This window comes from Callorhinus ursinus, unplaced genomic scaffold, assembly GCF_003265705.2.
Source record: "Callorhinus ursinus isolate GAN/ISIS: 27379988/994484 unplaced genomic scaffold, GSC_fseal_2.0 scaffold11, whole genome shotgun sequence".
NCBI classification, from domain to species: Eukaryota; Metazoa; Chordata; class Mammalia; order Carnivora; family Otariidae; genus Callorhinus; species Callorhinus ursinus.
Genome location: NW_027397073.1, coordinates 26,641,504 through 26,656,427, shown reverse-complemented (window position 1 = coordinate 26,656,427; position 14,924 = coordinate 26,641,504). Strand labels below are relative to the sequence as shown.

Below are 14,924 nucleotides of genomic sequence, written 5' to 3'. Positions count from 1 at the left end.
GACTTTCTCCCCAACCCTTGCAAGTGGGCTCAGACCACATTTAATTAAATCGAGAAAAGGAAGGTGACGTGAGTTGCTCATACCCATGGTTATGGAACGTGTTCACGCCCACCGCGTCGTTCCTATTATTTTCCTCTTTTTCCCTTGGACTCCACAGAGCTATTCTCTCCTGCTCTCCATCTGCCTCTCTGGTCGCTCCTTCTGGAGCAGCTTTACGGGTTCCTAATCTTCTTCCCGCCCCTCAGATGCCTGGTGCTGTCCGCTTTCCTCAGTTCCCCTCCTGCACACCCTGGGCGTTGACTTCCGTGAGTTCCCCGAGTCTGTATCACCAACCCAGTTCCCTCCTGTGCTCTGGATCCACCACCCTGTCACCTAGGGGACACGTCCGCCTTGACTAGATGCCACAAACTCACCTGCGAACCTGAACTCTGCCAGCCCCTTTCCAAACCTTCTCCCTACCCACCCTCCCTGCCCAGCACTCTGCTCTGCAGAACTCCACGGTGCCCTGTGAGTCTGCTCTCAGGGACCTGTCCCTACCCAGGCCAGGAACCGGGACTCGCCATACTGCCCTCCACCCCTGCCTCGCTCAGCTCAGTGCAACATCTGTCAGCATTTCATGCGTCGCATTAATAACTAAAATCTCCTCTCTGGTGTTTAAGAGTCAACATTACCCAGGTCTGTCTGGCTCATACAGACAGGAGGTGACATTAGGAATCTTGTCACAGTTTAGACACAACAGCCGACTGTCCTCCCTTGCACGTTTTCTCCCTAGTCACTCCCTGGCTGTATGTTCGGCCCTGCTTCCACACTGACACAGGACCTTTCCTAGGAGCCCTTGCCCCAGAGTGGGGTGCTGCTGTGTCACCAGGGGCTGTGGCTGAATGGCCCTCCTTCTTCCCCTCCTCCACCCTCTGCTGCTCTTTCCAGGCCTCGGGGAATGGAAAACTGATTCAGCGTCTGGGTGCTGAGCAATGCAGCGGTGCAGACAAATCCGGCTATTTCTGGGACCTCCTCCCTCCCTGTTCCACCCAAGCCACACAGCTCTCAGTGGAAAGATGTTTCCCTAGAAACATCGCCAGGCAGGAGTGGGTTTGTGGCATGTTATTAATACAGAACAGCCCAAGTGGGCCGCTGGGACAGTTTTCCGGGGTGTCCTCTGGGATCCAAGTAGAAAAGGGAATTTTCCCCCCAAGACTTAATAGCAAAGGGATTTGGGTAGGGGAAGGCACATTACGGAGGCGACACTTGTTTTTATCTCTAAGCAAGTGGCAACTGAGATGAAGGGAAATGTTAGAGCTATAGCTGGTTTACACCCCCCTGGTTCCATATGGGGCCTGGAATCTTGGATTTTACTCCCTTTTTTTCCAAGAAGGGATGCAACACAACAAATGGGAGCTGGATCTCCAAGCTCTCAGAGCATCTTTGATCTGTGCAGACTGCCCCTCGTGGAGGGACCCATGGTATTCTTGCGTGTATCACCAGTGGTGGAAAGCCTGTTTTTTGCAAGTGAATTTGATTTTTGGCACAGCTAAAGCTCATTCAGGGCTGACCGAATAACCTGGGGATTGATGGGACAATGGCACTGCTGGTCAAAAAAGAGGTGTGACTGTCCCCGTCCGTGGTCCAGGAGGAAAGCACACACGCAATGTAAGAAGAAAGGAGAAGAGAAGGCTAAGGACAGAGTGTGAGGAGTACCACCTGGTGTGAGAGAGGAGAATAGTACTCAGCGGCCCAGGCAGAGAAGTAAGAAGAGAAGAGAATGGTCCCCAAGCAAAGGGAAAAGCACACAGAGGGCGTGGTCAGGCTGATGCAGATTCTGCAGAGAGCGCCGCGTGAGGAACGGGCACTTAGAGAAAAGAAAGCCATGGCCCTGGATCTTCTGAGACTGCACCCAAGCCCTGTGCACAGCTCCAGCTACACACAAGTCTGGGATGTTTCTTGGTTCAAATGTAGTAGAGACAGTTGGATCCCGCGGGAGCAGAGAGGGCTGAGCTCTGCAGAGGAGTAGCTGAGTCAGTGAAGAGGAGGGAGGCCCCCAAGGACCAGGAGAACCCAGGCACGGGAGAACATGCACGTGGGTACGGTGTGTCCCGCTGTCAGGCCAGGGAAGGACAGCTAGGACCCTGAAGAACAGCTATCAGCTGTGTGAACGTGGGCAGGTTAGACCCCCTCTGTGGGCCTCAGGTGCCCCCGCTATTGACTGGAGTTAACAACAGACCCTGCGTCCTAGGTGCAAACGCTCGGCCTGGCACGAGTCAGGTACCCGACAAGGCGGGGAGGCTGCTGCTGACTGTGAGGAGGGCGCCACACTTACTGTCCAGAGGTTCTTCTACTTCCTTGTAGACTTGTCTTAAGGACCCATCTCTCATGTATTTCTCAGTGAAGATGTCATAAGGGACCAGTTCCCGAATGGTCTTCTTGTCGTCCTCCGATGTGGCAAGCCATCGATCACAAGGGAAAGTCAAGGTCTCTGTGCCCTGGGGTGAGGAGGCAAGAGGAAAATTAGTCCTTTGTGCGGACCCTTCCGACTTCAGTGGTTCATCAGCACGTCAACACTCATGGGGACCAAGGACAAGGGTCATGGAGCCCCGCAGACAAAGCAAAAGTTGCAGCGGAGGCCAGGCTCTGCCCCAATTCCAGCAGATTCATTCTTACTCAAAGACTTCAACAACCGCATCAGGGGTTGGCTCTTGAAGGCAGGGTCCCCAGGGTCACTTAAAAATAGATATCGGAACCCCATTCCACAGACTCAGATTCCATGGGTAAGAGGAGGGGCTCAGTATTTTAAAATTACTCTCAAATCACTCAACCACAGCCACTCCTGAGACCTGCCTTCCATGTTTAGAATTCTGTGGCTTCAGAATGTTTGCCAAGTTGTTCCACTGGATTTCTTTCTGTGAGTTGACCTTGAGCAGCAGGAAGGGCATGCTTGGTCACTCACTAGCAGTGTGGTCCTGGGGGTGGGGAGCAGAGATAGGGTGGCCCAGACGCTCCTCCTTGACCCCCTACGTGAGGTTCTAAAAGATTCCGCCTTGGACCTGAGCTGGTTCCTACACTTGGAGTAAACTGGGTGAACTGTCCTCAGATTTTACCTCAACTTAATAAGGCTGCAGGTTCTTTTTCTTTTGTTTTTTAAAGATTTATTTTTAGTTATTTGAGAGAGAGAGAGAGCACGAGCGAGCAGGGGGAGGGGCAGAGGGAGAAAGAGAATCTCAAGCAGACTCCCTGCTGAGCGTGGAGCCCGACAAGGGGCTCGATCTCATAAGTCTGAGATCATGACCTGAGCTGAAATCAGGAGTCCAACACTTAGCTGACTGAGCCACCCAGGCACCCATAAGGCTGTAGTTTCTTATCAGGAGTTCGGCTTGAATCTCTTCTGGAAAGCAGCAAAAGAAATAGCAGGACAGATGAGTCAGGAACTCACATCTTTATCTGGGAGGAGCCTGCGGATGTCCACATGGGAGCAGTGCCACCCAGGATTTACGCCCGTATTGTCATGGCCAATCCGAATTTTCTCAATGATTTCTCCCACGTCTTCTAACTGTGGAAAGGAGAAAAGGCACCAGGTGGGAGCTGAAAGGTCCGGGAAAGTACAACCTCGGAAACATCCTGCCTCCCCAGGGCATCTGCTCTTGAGTCGCTCTGAATGTCCAGGGGCCACTTTCTCCTACCATGTCCCCCCTGTCTGGCTGAGCTAGCCCCTCCTCTCCTCTATGCATGCCATGCTCAGGCTTCCCTTCCTCTCTCCCCACTTAAAACCAGCCTAGACTCCAGAACTCAGTTCAATCAACCTCTGGGGCACTGTCCCCCCTTTCATGGTGGAGCCTGCCTCTCCGTCTTCCATTACTTACCATTGTGGCAGCTCGTTCCCAGCTTGAGAACCAGCCTGGGTATCAGAAGATGAGTTCTGGTTCCGCCCATGCCCTGTCTTGCCAGCCTGGCCTTCTTCTTGGCCCCTAAGAGCCCCTCTGTCTCCAACCACCCCTCTTCTATATCCCTCAAATTCCAGTCCCTCAAACTTGACATTCTCTTGCCACAGGGCCTTTGCACAGGCTCCCCCTGCCCCTCCACTTTCTTCTTCTTTACCTAAACCTCAACCTCACCATTCAGATCTCAGATCAAGGATCGCTCTCTCAGGGAAGCCTTCTTGACCACCTCAAAGAAGTCAAATCTCTTTATGACAGGCACTTATAGCATCCCATGGCACCCCTGCCCCCTGCCCCAGCACTTCTGCAACCTGCAGAACGTTCTGCAATTCTGCAGAACGGGCCACCTGGCTGGCACGGGCAAATTCTTGGTGCTAGGAGACAGCAGTCAGCTCCGGGGTGGGTGAGGCCTGTGATGAGTGAATGGCATCTGAATGATAGATGAAGTCATTCGTCAAATGCAAAGCCTCTGGAACCACAGACGGAAGTGACCTCTGAATGAAACGGAACAGCTTCAAGGGCAGGCCCATCGGCACTGCTTGAGGAACGTCCCCCCACTCCCATCCCCACCCTCAGCCTTCCCAATTGGACCTGCGACCCATATAACCTGAGGCAAGGCACTTGACCTTCCAGGCTTCAACTTTCTTCTCAATAAAATGGGGAAGAACAATGTCTTACTCAAAGGAAGGCAGAGGCATGGGCAGGGTAGTCCCCTGAGGTCACTTCTAGGTCTAAGATCTCAGCCATGGTTCTTTCTGTCAACCATTCCCTCCTTCCAGGTGACCAGCATGGTGCCACACTGCTGGAAACTGCAGCCCTGGCCCCTTCCTCGCTCCCTACCAGCCAGCTCACCCTCGCTTCACCACAGAAGTGCTGTCCCCTGTGAGCCCCCGAGGGGCAGTCTGATCACTAAACACAGATCGGTGACCTCAGGCTGACATTAATGCTCTGGACATTTTTAATGAGGCCTCATTCCCTCATGGTGGGAGAGGCACAGAAGCTATGGAGGAAACTGTCTGCCCACGGAACGTCCACCTGTGGACACTGAGCTGTTGGCTGCATCGAGGACTAAAGATTCACCTGTGTCTCCCTCTGCCCAGGGGCCTCTTCTCCTCCTTCGCCATCCCATCTCTGAGGTTTGAGATGCGTGGACCTGGGCTTCAGTGGTACTTCTGGAGCCCGAATCATCCAGCCACTCGGTCAGGCATGCCATGTCAGGTGGCTGTCTCAGCAGTGACCCTCGACGAGCAAGGAGGCCACTGGGGGACTGCTAGCCACGGATGGTGGGACTCAGGGAGAGACTCAGAATCAGAGGAAACCCTAGTATTCTCCCAAGAGGTGGAAGAGCTAAGCAGAGAAGGTCCTGGAATCGAACTGCTTGAGTCTAAATCTTGGCTCTGCCCTTGTTAATTATGATGTCCTGAGCAAGTCTGTAACCCTGCCAGTTCAGCTGGAAGAAGCAGTAATCATACCACCAACTCTGGGGTGCTGATGAAGACGCCACACTCAGAACAGGGCAGGCACAAGGCAAGTGTAGAATAAATATGAGTTATGATTGCTGTTTTCCTAGCCATTCCCTGTGTCTTAAGACAAAGCCACAGAGAGAGGGAGTGGCTTGCTCGTGAGTTTGCGTCTGAGCCAGAACCAGAACCAGAACCAGAACGTGGGGTCATGTGCCTGTGATCTGGTGCTCTGTGTCTCACCTGAAGATCGGTCAGAAAAGAGATACGGAGAGACAGGGACATAAAGCTTTTTCATTTGTTTCCAAACTCTCACGCTCCCCCAACAGCCAGAGAGATTTGAAAAGGAAAAAGAAAAAGCAACAAATTACCGTCAAATTATAGCTGCCGATTAGCAGGAGTTTCATTGATAAATCTCCATGGAAGTCATGCTGATGTGTAATCCCAGCCCCCCCACTGACGTACCATGCCATCCTGGGCGGATGAGCTGTTGCTGTGTGTGGATGAATGAATCACCCTTGAATTTTCCTTGTGAAAGACTCCACCAAGGTGGCGACCTTCCCACAAGTGCTGACTGCTCCCAGAGAAGGTGGGGGAGGGAGCAGGGAATCCCCCAGCACAGACACTGGCCGGGGAAGGAGGAAGGGGTTCTGGACTTCGTTTCCCATCAGAAGATAAGGGGCGTTTCTCCAAAGGTCCCCACTATCTGGAGAGTCCAGGCTGCTGAGACATCCAGCTCTTTTCCTTCAGAGCTGTCCCCTCTAAGTCTTGCTTCAGCCAGTCCCCTACGCCATCATGTCACTCTCCCGCTGTCCATCTGATCAAACCTCATACCACATGCTGTGTTTATTTCCACCTCTGGCCCTTGGCCACAATGTTCCCCTTGCTAGGAATGCCTCCGCTTCTTGTCCCTGCTTATAGTCGCATTCAGTCCAGCTCAAAGTCACCCCCTCCGGGGAGGCTTCTTCTTTCTCCGAGTACCCATCCCATGCTCAATTAATCCCTTACTTGCCCTCATCACCAAGGGCTAGTGTCCAGGGGCTAAGAGCACATATTCTGAGCCAGCTCTCCTGCCTCTGAATCCTGCTTCCACTACACCCTAGCTGTGTGAATTTCTGCAAGCTTCTCCACCCCCTGTCCTCAGTTTCCCTATCTTTGAGCAGGGATAACTACAGCACAGAGGTGCTGTGGTGGTTAAGTGAGTTAACGGATAAAGCCCTATGGCGGTGCCTTCTTACCCAAAGGATCAGTTATTCTAAGGATAACTGGACTCTCTCATTAGCCTTATACGGAGGTTTGGGGTTCTCCAGCTGGACTGCAAGCCCCTTACAGGCAGAGTCTGGGTCCTCCCCTTCTCTTGTCTCTCCCACCTAACCCAGCACACAGTGGAGTGCACAGGGGAGACACTGAGCTGAAGTGCACAGGATGCCCAGGTGCTGTGACCTACACCTATAGTAAACATGGAACAAGCAAGCCCCCAGGCCAGAAGGGGAGCTGGGCCACATACGGGATGTCTGGAAGCCTGGCTCTCCCCCAGGGATACATGTGTGTTGTTGCTAGCACTGGAGTTGGTCCCCGTGGAACCGGAACTATGCCTCTATTTTCCCCAAGCCTTGTCCACTCCTTGGCACCTTAGATCCTGATACTAGTCCCATTGGGGCAGGTGAGGTGCCCAGTCCTCCTGGTGACTCAGATGTACTGAGTGAGGCCCAGTGAGGCTGGATGAACCACCTGGCTTCCTTACCAACAGCAGCCCATTAGGGTGCCTCTGGACGCACGGCTCTTCCTCCCATCTTCTGAGGCCCCCCCCCACCTCCCAATGCTGGCTCCCCCGGCAGCCCGCGGAGCCCGCGTACCTCCATGATGAAGCGGGAGGCTGACTTCCTCTCAAAGAACAGCTTCTGCTCTCTCTTGTTAGTGCACAGGTACTTCTGCTGGGTGCACACTGCGTCACAGCCATAGATGACGATGAAGATGTTGGCATCCGTCCCGGCGCCGAAGACGTCGCTGGTGTACAGGGTGATCTCATAAGGGACAACTGAGGGCGGATGGAGGGTGAAGTCAGAGGGGAGGTGAGAACAGAAAACAGACGTGGACAAGATCAAATTCTTCACCGGCACCACCGCCCCGGGGCCCGGTCACCGGGAGCTGCTGCCCAGGGACCTGGCTCTTCTTCACATGGCTGCTTAGCAACTGCAGGTGTAGGGGGAGAGGGGAGGCAGTGTCCTGTCACACCTAGTCCCCACAGTAAGCCCCTGTCACCTCAGACCAGGGTCTCTGTGCCTCTCCCATCACAGAGCTAGTCCAGCAGTTTGGCTGAAAGCACAGGCTCTACCCGGGCTTTCTGTGTGACCTGGGCAAGTCACTTAGGAGCCTCAGTTTCCTCTTCTGTAAAGTGTCCTCACCATGGTCCTTCGCTGTAGAGAATATAAACAGGAGGGTTCTATCTCAGGGGGCAATGGACCGATCGGATCAGCGGTTTACAGGGTGAGAAATATTTCTCTTCTTGCCCTCACTTGCTCCACGCTAGCCTGCCCTCCCAAGCCCTCCATAACTCACCTGGCCCTTGTTGGGTTGGATACTGGGGCGGGGGGTAACCTTGTGGACTCCTTAAAAGGGAGGCTGACTCATCAGTACCGTCGGCAAGCGGCTTCCTGTTGGGTGGCCGTCAGCATGCGTAGACACCAGCGTTGCCCGCTGGGTGCTAAGGACCCTTCACCTCAGAAACTCTTTGGGGGCTTATTAAACATACAGATTCCCAACCTCTCTTCAGATTCTCTATGAGATGGGTTCCAGTGATCTAAATATTTAACTCAGACTTTACACTGGAGCTTGAGACCAGCAGTTTAAGAGTGTGCGGCTAATTACAGATTGAGATCCATTAGCAGGTTGTAAAATAAATTTCTTGGGTAGTCACCAGGATTTAAAAAATATATGGAATTAAATAGAATTGAATAAAAAATATCATCTCTGTGGACATCACCCATAGTAAGGGTAAACATTTTTTTGTGACACTTATTTTGTTGCATATGTATATAAATATATATATATATATATATATATATATATTCTAAGTCACAATAATAAAAAAATATTAAAAACCCAGAAAAACAGTGTAAGTAGAAATCTACCCTATCCTATGGTCTCAAGCTCAAAAGGGATCACATTAAAAGTCACCTTCTCACAGGTGGCCCTAACCTTTTCCAACTTTGCTCCAAAGCAAATGAATTTTCTTTTCATTGGTTTATTACGCTGGTCACTCTGCTGTCGAACGGCAGTTGTAAGGCCTATAGGAATGGTACTTGCCATTCGTTGAGTACTCGCCCTGTGCCAGACTCTCTACCGAGCGTTCTACCTTCCTCCTCTACAACCTTCACAATGACCTGTGGAGGAGATATCATTATACTTTAGAGATGAGGAAAGCAAGGCTCAGGGAGGGGAAGTAACTTGCTCAGGTCATATGGCTGGTCAGAGGCGGAACTCTAACTTGAGCCCCGGCTTGTCTGACCCCTAAATCCTGTGTGGTCAACCTCTAGGGGTGCTATTGTCCTGAACTGGAGGTGAGTACTGCTCCTACCCTACAAGTCCCAGGGCCTTTGTCCTAGGGAGGTGACCGCAGTCCCCACAGTGGCCTGGACAGGGCCCTCACCAAGGTTAAGGAAAAACACAGGCCATTGCAATAATGGAGGCAACTTCCCTGGAGTCCTCTTGGGTGTCTCCATGGTCTAAGGCCCAGAAGGCCTTGAGCAGAGACGATGGCAATGGACTTGAGCTTTCCTGAGACTAGCTGGCAGTGGGAGAAGCCCTGGAAATATCTACGCGGAAAGAGCCCACCATTCGTCCCTCATCGCTCTAGGCCTAGGCTCCGATGTGTTCCCTGGTCTCTAGTTCTGCCTCTGCCATTGAGGAGCTGTGTGTCCTTGGGCAAATGGATGTACTTCTCTGGGCCTTTTTCTTTGTCTATAAAATAAGAGGGCTTAACAGAATTTGGTTTTCAGACGGTTTAACCGAAATTAATTTTCAGTGGAATGTTTTTGTGCAATTCTTAAAATACCTTTAGGAAGAATGTTCAGGGAAAAAAAAACAACAACAACAAACTTGACTTTTTAAAGCCGAGGAGCTGCTGTGGATGGCATGAACTGGGGAGCTGTTCCCTCTCATCCTTTCCCCTCCCCCACCAGCTGCCCTGAGACGCCCTCCCCCACCCTGGCTTTGATACCATCAATTCTCAGATCACAGGGCTTAAGGCTGAGGTGCCTCTCAGCCCTAACGTGGCATGATTCTGACCTTTGAGGCTTCACGCTATGTGGCGCTATAAGTTTAGACCATCACAATGGTCCCTTTCCTAATGGACCACCTTTCCTGTGCAGGCAGCACATTTCAGTCGGTCCGGAAGCAGAGCCATCTTGCTCTGTTCTTCTGGATTCACGTGTATTGGGCAGCCTTGATGAGCGGCCAAATCTAGTTCTAAGCCTTCTAGGCCCCTGAGAATGACACCTGGCCATCACTCCTGGGACTGCAGCTCCCCAGCCCCTGGAGCTTCCTGGCTTTGGGCCCTCAAGACCTTTCCCAAACAAGAAAATAGGTTCTGAGCAGCAGATCCTCCCCTCTGGGCACCTGCCTGGTGAAAACCGCCCTTTGAAGCTGCCTGCATAGCTCTCTAGTCCGAAAGGAAACCTCTCCTGCATTTTATTGATTGATTGATAAATGTGAGTCGAAGACAAAGGGCAAATGGGCTTGCTTTCATATCAGGCTAGAACTGAATATTTTCAAGGTCAGGCCATACCAATCCAGAGCAAGGCCCGTCCTAGGGCATGAAGAGAGAAATGGCTACTTGTGTCTGGAAGCGTCTAACCCAGCACTGCTATCAAGTCTGCGTACATCTGTCAGGTCAGTGTGTCTGTCCCAGACTGCAGGTGGCTCCTGGGGGCAGTGGCTAGAGCCAGGGTTTGCTTTGTATATGCAGAGATTTTACTGGAGGGAAATGTCACTTTCTTTTGGGCTTTTGACCAGAAAATATCTTGATGGATCAGGTCTTTTCCAGTTGAATTGCTTTAGGCAAAAAAAAAAAAAAAAAAAAAAAAAAATCACTGATTCACATTGTGTAATTATGAGCTGTTTGGGGGAAATCTTCTGGTATAGCTAATTATTTGGTTAGGAAAAAAATTGTATTCTGTGGGTTTGGTTCTGATGTTAGCATATTCAGACAGATTTTTATAGTTTGGTTGATTCCAGCTGGATTCCCAGCACCTAGCATGTACCAACATGTAAATAAACATTGAATACATACTCTCTGATAACACTGGAAAGGAAATGTCAGAACTTGACCAAATTGTTCCCCTTCCTCCTTTTCTTTAGCTGGCAAAAGGAATTACATCGATCATCTTTTCAAGTTCTTTTTTCCCCCCAGTCAGGATAAAATCTGATAGCGGTGATTTCTCTGTCCTATTACTGACTAGATTAAAGATGGGTGATGGGGCTGATAATGACCTCTCACAGTTTAGACTTTGATCTTTCTTCCCTTTGGGGTCTTACAAGGAAACCGAGTCCCAGAGAGGTCAGGCTCTCTGCCTGTTGTCACCAGCTGGTTTGGGGTGGAGGCTGGGATAAGTCCCATATTTCCATACCCTGGATCCAAGACACTGCGCACAGCCCACAGAGGGCCCAGGGAATTTGGGAGAGGAGCGAGAGACCCAAATCTCCAAGGTGGGGCCTGGCCCAGGTCAGGGCTGGAGGAGGGGCTGGGACCAAGTTGGAGTAGTGGGCGACGGGGTGGGGGAGGAGGGCCAGCCTTGCCGCACGCGCTTCCTACATGGTGTGTACAGCCTCGTCTGCAGCTCTGCATGGAAGAGGTCCCTGACGATGGCTCCATCATCCTCATTCTTCGCCAGCCAGCGGCCACAGGGGAATGTCATGCACTTTCCAAGAGATGGGGCGTCCACCTCTACCCAGTCTACAAACCAGCCTGGAGCCTTGCCTGGAGAGAAGGAAACACAGAACCCACCAAGGAGCTCCACACAGATGGTTCACTGTGGGCAAGTTCAGGGACTCCAAACTTTCTCCCCTGCCCCATGGTTGACATGTATGGCTGTACCCCGCACAAGCCATTCCTGTCGCTGAGAGCTTTGCTAGAATGACTCCTGTTCAGATGTACACCCAGCTGAAGGCTGAAGCTGGGTCACACTCCAGGCTGCTGTCAGTGAAATTAGCAAGAGCACAGGAGCCTGGGGAAGAGGTGACAGAAGGTGACAGCAAGCACACTGTCCAGGGTGGAAGACACTCTAAAGAGGGAGCGCAGAGATGCCAGAGGGAGCCTGTGTTAACAAGGATTTCATAACTCCACCCAGCGGCAAGGATGACAGTCTGAGCTCCCTGGCTTCCGTTTGGGGTGCATGAAGGGAATCTGTGAAGGACTGATGGTCTTCCCTGGAAAGATGAGTGACTGGGCTTAAAGAAGGAAGTGGAAGCTGAGCAGAGAACTCTGTCTCTCCATCCCAGGGGCCAGTGAGAGTGACTCCTTCCTTAGGCTTAAAATTTAGTGAAAAGACCAAGAAAACAAGTCCTACTTTACTAAAAGAGAACAAGTTTGGCTGTAGTGTCAGTGGGTTCTGGGAAGAATTGACTAGATCGGTAGTTCTCAAAGCGGAGTCCAGCAGCCTCAGCATCATGTGTGAGAAATATAAATGCTTGGGCCCCACCCTAGACCTACTGAATCAATGCCTGTGTGGGTGAGGCCCAGAAATCTATGTTTAACAAACCCCCAAGGTGGCTCTGTTGCTCACTGAAGTTGGAGAACCACTGAGCTAGATCGGGGATTCTCAAATGTGGCCGTGCAAAGAAATAACTGACAGTAGGGGTTTGGAGAAATCACTGGGGTCCAGGCCCCAGCTCAGGGGCCAATTAGACCAGAATCTCTGTGTGCAGCCAGGAACTGAGGAAGGGCCTGAGAAAGCTGTGTCACCATGGAAGGCAGATGACATCCAGGTTTCCTGCACATTCTTTCCCAGACACCCACAGGGACCTGTAAGGACAGAGGGGGAGGGAAGCCAGACCTGTGTTATCATGACCAATCCTGACTTTCCACAGATCTCCCAGGTCCAGCGTCTCCACTGTGAAGATTTCGATGCTGTCCCTTTCAAACTTGTCGCTGTTGGTCTTGGAGGATTTCAGGAGGGTCGTTCCTGCCAACCAAATGGCCCCCGCATGACTGGCTGGGCCCGAGACCTTCAAATCTAGTCTGACTGCCCCTTTTAGTCCCTCCTCATAGTGACCAAATTTTTCTGACTTTCATAAAATTTAGACTTTGCAAGTACTATCCAACGGGCACCTTTGCGTATTTAGTGCGTATTTAGCAAGTGGGGGGGTGTCCTTTTATTGAGCTTCGTAATTAGTCTTCAAGGTATGTATTTTTATTTCCAGTTTGTACCTAAAGAACAGGAGACACACCAAGAGGTCTTATTCAAGACCATCCAGGAGAGAGTGGTGGGGCCCTAAGTCAGTGTCAGCTCTGTTTCCACACTCCTCATGTTTCTCTACATGGGGAGGAAGCCAGTGACAAAACCACCCTCCCCATGCTCCCTGGGGCACCATGGACATCCTTGAACAGAAGGAGAAAGCTGGCAGAAGTCAGAGAACAGACCAGTCACTGTTTGGACTGGGAGGCCCTTCACTATGGTTTCAAAAGGTAAACAGAGTGATGCCTCCAGGAAGGTCCCAGGAAATGGTAGAGTTTCAGAAAGGCCTAGAGCAAGAATGACCAAAGGATCCGGCACCATTACCTAAGGAGAGGATGCTGAAGGGAAGATGATTCACATGGCTTCCAAATACTTCTAGGGTGGTAGACATAGCAATGAGGACAGGAGAGAGCACCGGGGGCTCTCTGGCCCCTGGAGTACAACAGGACTGACTTAGTAAGATTTAGGAAGAATCTCTAAAGGAACCAAAGTTCACAATCCAAGTAGACAAGTCACCTCATGTGGAGATTTTTTTTTTTTAAAGATTTGTTTATTTATTTATTTATTTATCTGAGAGAGAGAAAGGGAGAGAGAGTGCAAGCGGGGGCAGGGGCAGTGGGGGAGAGAGTCTCTAGCAGACTCCCTGCTGAGTGTGGAGCCCAATGCCGACTCAATCCCAGACCCTGAGATCATGACCTGAGCCGATATTAACAGTTGGATGCTAACCAACTGAGCCATGCAGGTGCCCCTCACTTGGAGATTTTTAAGAAAAAGGAAACTGCCTTTCTCCAATAGGGCTGGTTGCATGTAATCTGTCAAGTGTGTGAGGCATGCAAGAATACACAACAGGAAAAGGTCAGTCTCTTCCAGAAAACTGGAATGAATGTGGACCCTTATCTTTCACCATACACAAAAGTCAACTCAAAATGGATTACAAATTTAAATATAAGACTTGAAACTGTAAAACTCATAGAAGAAAATATAGGGGGAAAGCTTCATGACATTGGTCTTGGCAATGATTTCATGGATATGACATCAAAAGCATTAGGCAACAAAAACTAAAACAAACAAGTGGGTTGAATCAAACTAAAAAGTTTCTGAACAAAGGAGACAATCAACAGAATGAAAAAGCAACTTACAGAATGGGAGAAAACATTTGCAAACCATATTCTGATAAGGGTTTCATTACCACAATATCCTACAATTCAATAACAAAGAGCTAATAACGCAATGAAAAAAAATGGGCTAAGGACTTAAATGGACATTTCTCCAAAGAAGACATACAAATGGCCAACAGTGTATGAACAAAATGTTCGTTGTCACCAAGCTTCAGGGAAATGCAAATCAGAACCACAACGAGATCTCATCTCACACCTATCAGGATGGCTACCATCAAAAATCAAAAGACAGCAATTGGTGAGGATGTGAAGAAACTGGAACTCTTGTACACAGTTGGTGGGAATGCAAAATGGTGTAGTTGCTATGGAAAATAGTATGAAAGAGCCTAAAAAAATTAAAAATAGAACTACCATATGATCCAGCAATCCCACTTCTGGGTATATATCCAAAAGAATTGAAATCAGGATCTTGAAAAGCTATTAGCACTCCTGTGTTCATTACAGCACTATTAACAATAGCTAAGGTGTGGAAAAAAAACTAACGGTCCATTAACTGATGAGCAGATAGAAAAAACTGTGATATATCCATATGATGGAATACTATTCGGCCTTAAAAAAGAAGGAAGTTCTCCAGTATGCAACACTGTGGATGGTCCTTGAGGACATTACATTGAGCGAAATAAGCCAGACACAGAAAGACAAATATAGCATGATCCCACTTACACAAAGTATCCAAAATAGTCAAATTCATAAAATCAAAGACTAGAATGGTGGTTACCAGGAGCTGGGGAGAGGAGAAGATGGGGAGTTATTAATCAACAAGCGTCCTTTCAGTTTAGTAAGATTAATGAGCTCCAGAGATCTGCTGTACAACCTGTATCTATCGTCAACAGTGATGCATCATACATTTAAAATTTGTTAAGAGGATAGATCTCATGTTAAGTGTTCTTCCCACAGTAAAATAAA

At 50.0% G+C, this 14,924-nt stretch overlaps 1 protein-coding gene across 2 annotated transcripts in view; it reads right to left on the bottom strand.

The window, feature by feature from the left end:
• Window positions 1–14,924, bottom strand: part of LOXHD1 (lipoxygenase homology PLAT domains 1) — a 149,374-nt gene that overhangs the window by 39,905 nt on the left and 94,545 nt on the right. For both annotated transcript variants that reach the window (XM_073897971.1, XM_025886803.2), the window contains exons 24-28: window positions 12,439–12,567; window positions 11,199–11,363; window positions 7,243–7,424; window positions 3,425–3,541; window positions 2,315–2,477 (exon numbers count right to left, since the gene is read on the bottom strand). In XM_073897971.1, the coding sequence (XP_073754072.1) occupies window positions 2,315–2,477; window positions 3,425–3,541; window positions 7,243–7,424; window positions 11,199–11,363; window positions 12,439–12,567 (756 nt within the window). The remainder of the gene's footprint in view (window positions 1–2,314; window positions 2,478–3,424; window positions 3,542–7,242; window positions 7,425–11,198; window positions 11,364–12,438; window positions 12,568–14,924) is intronic.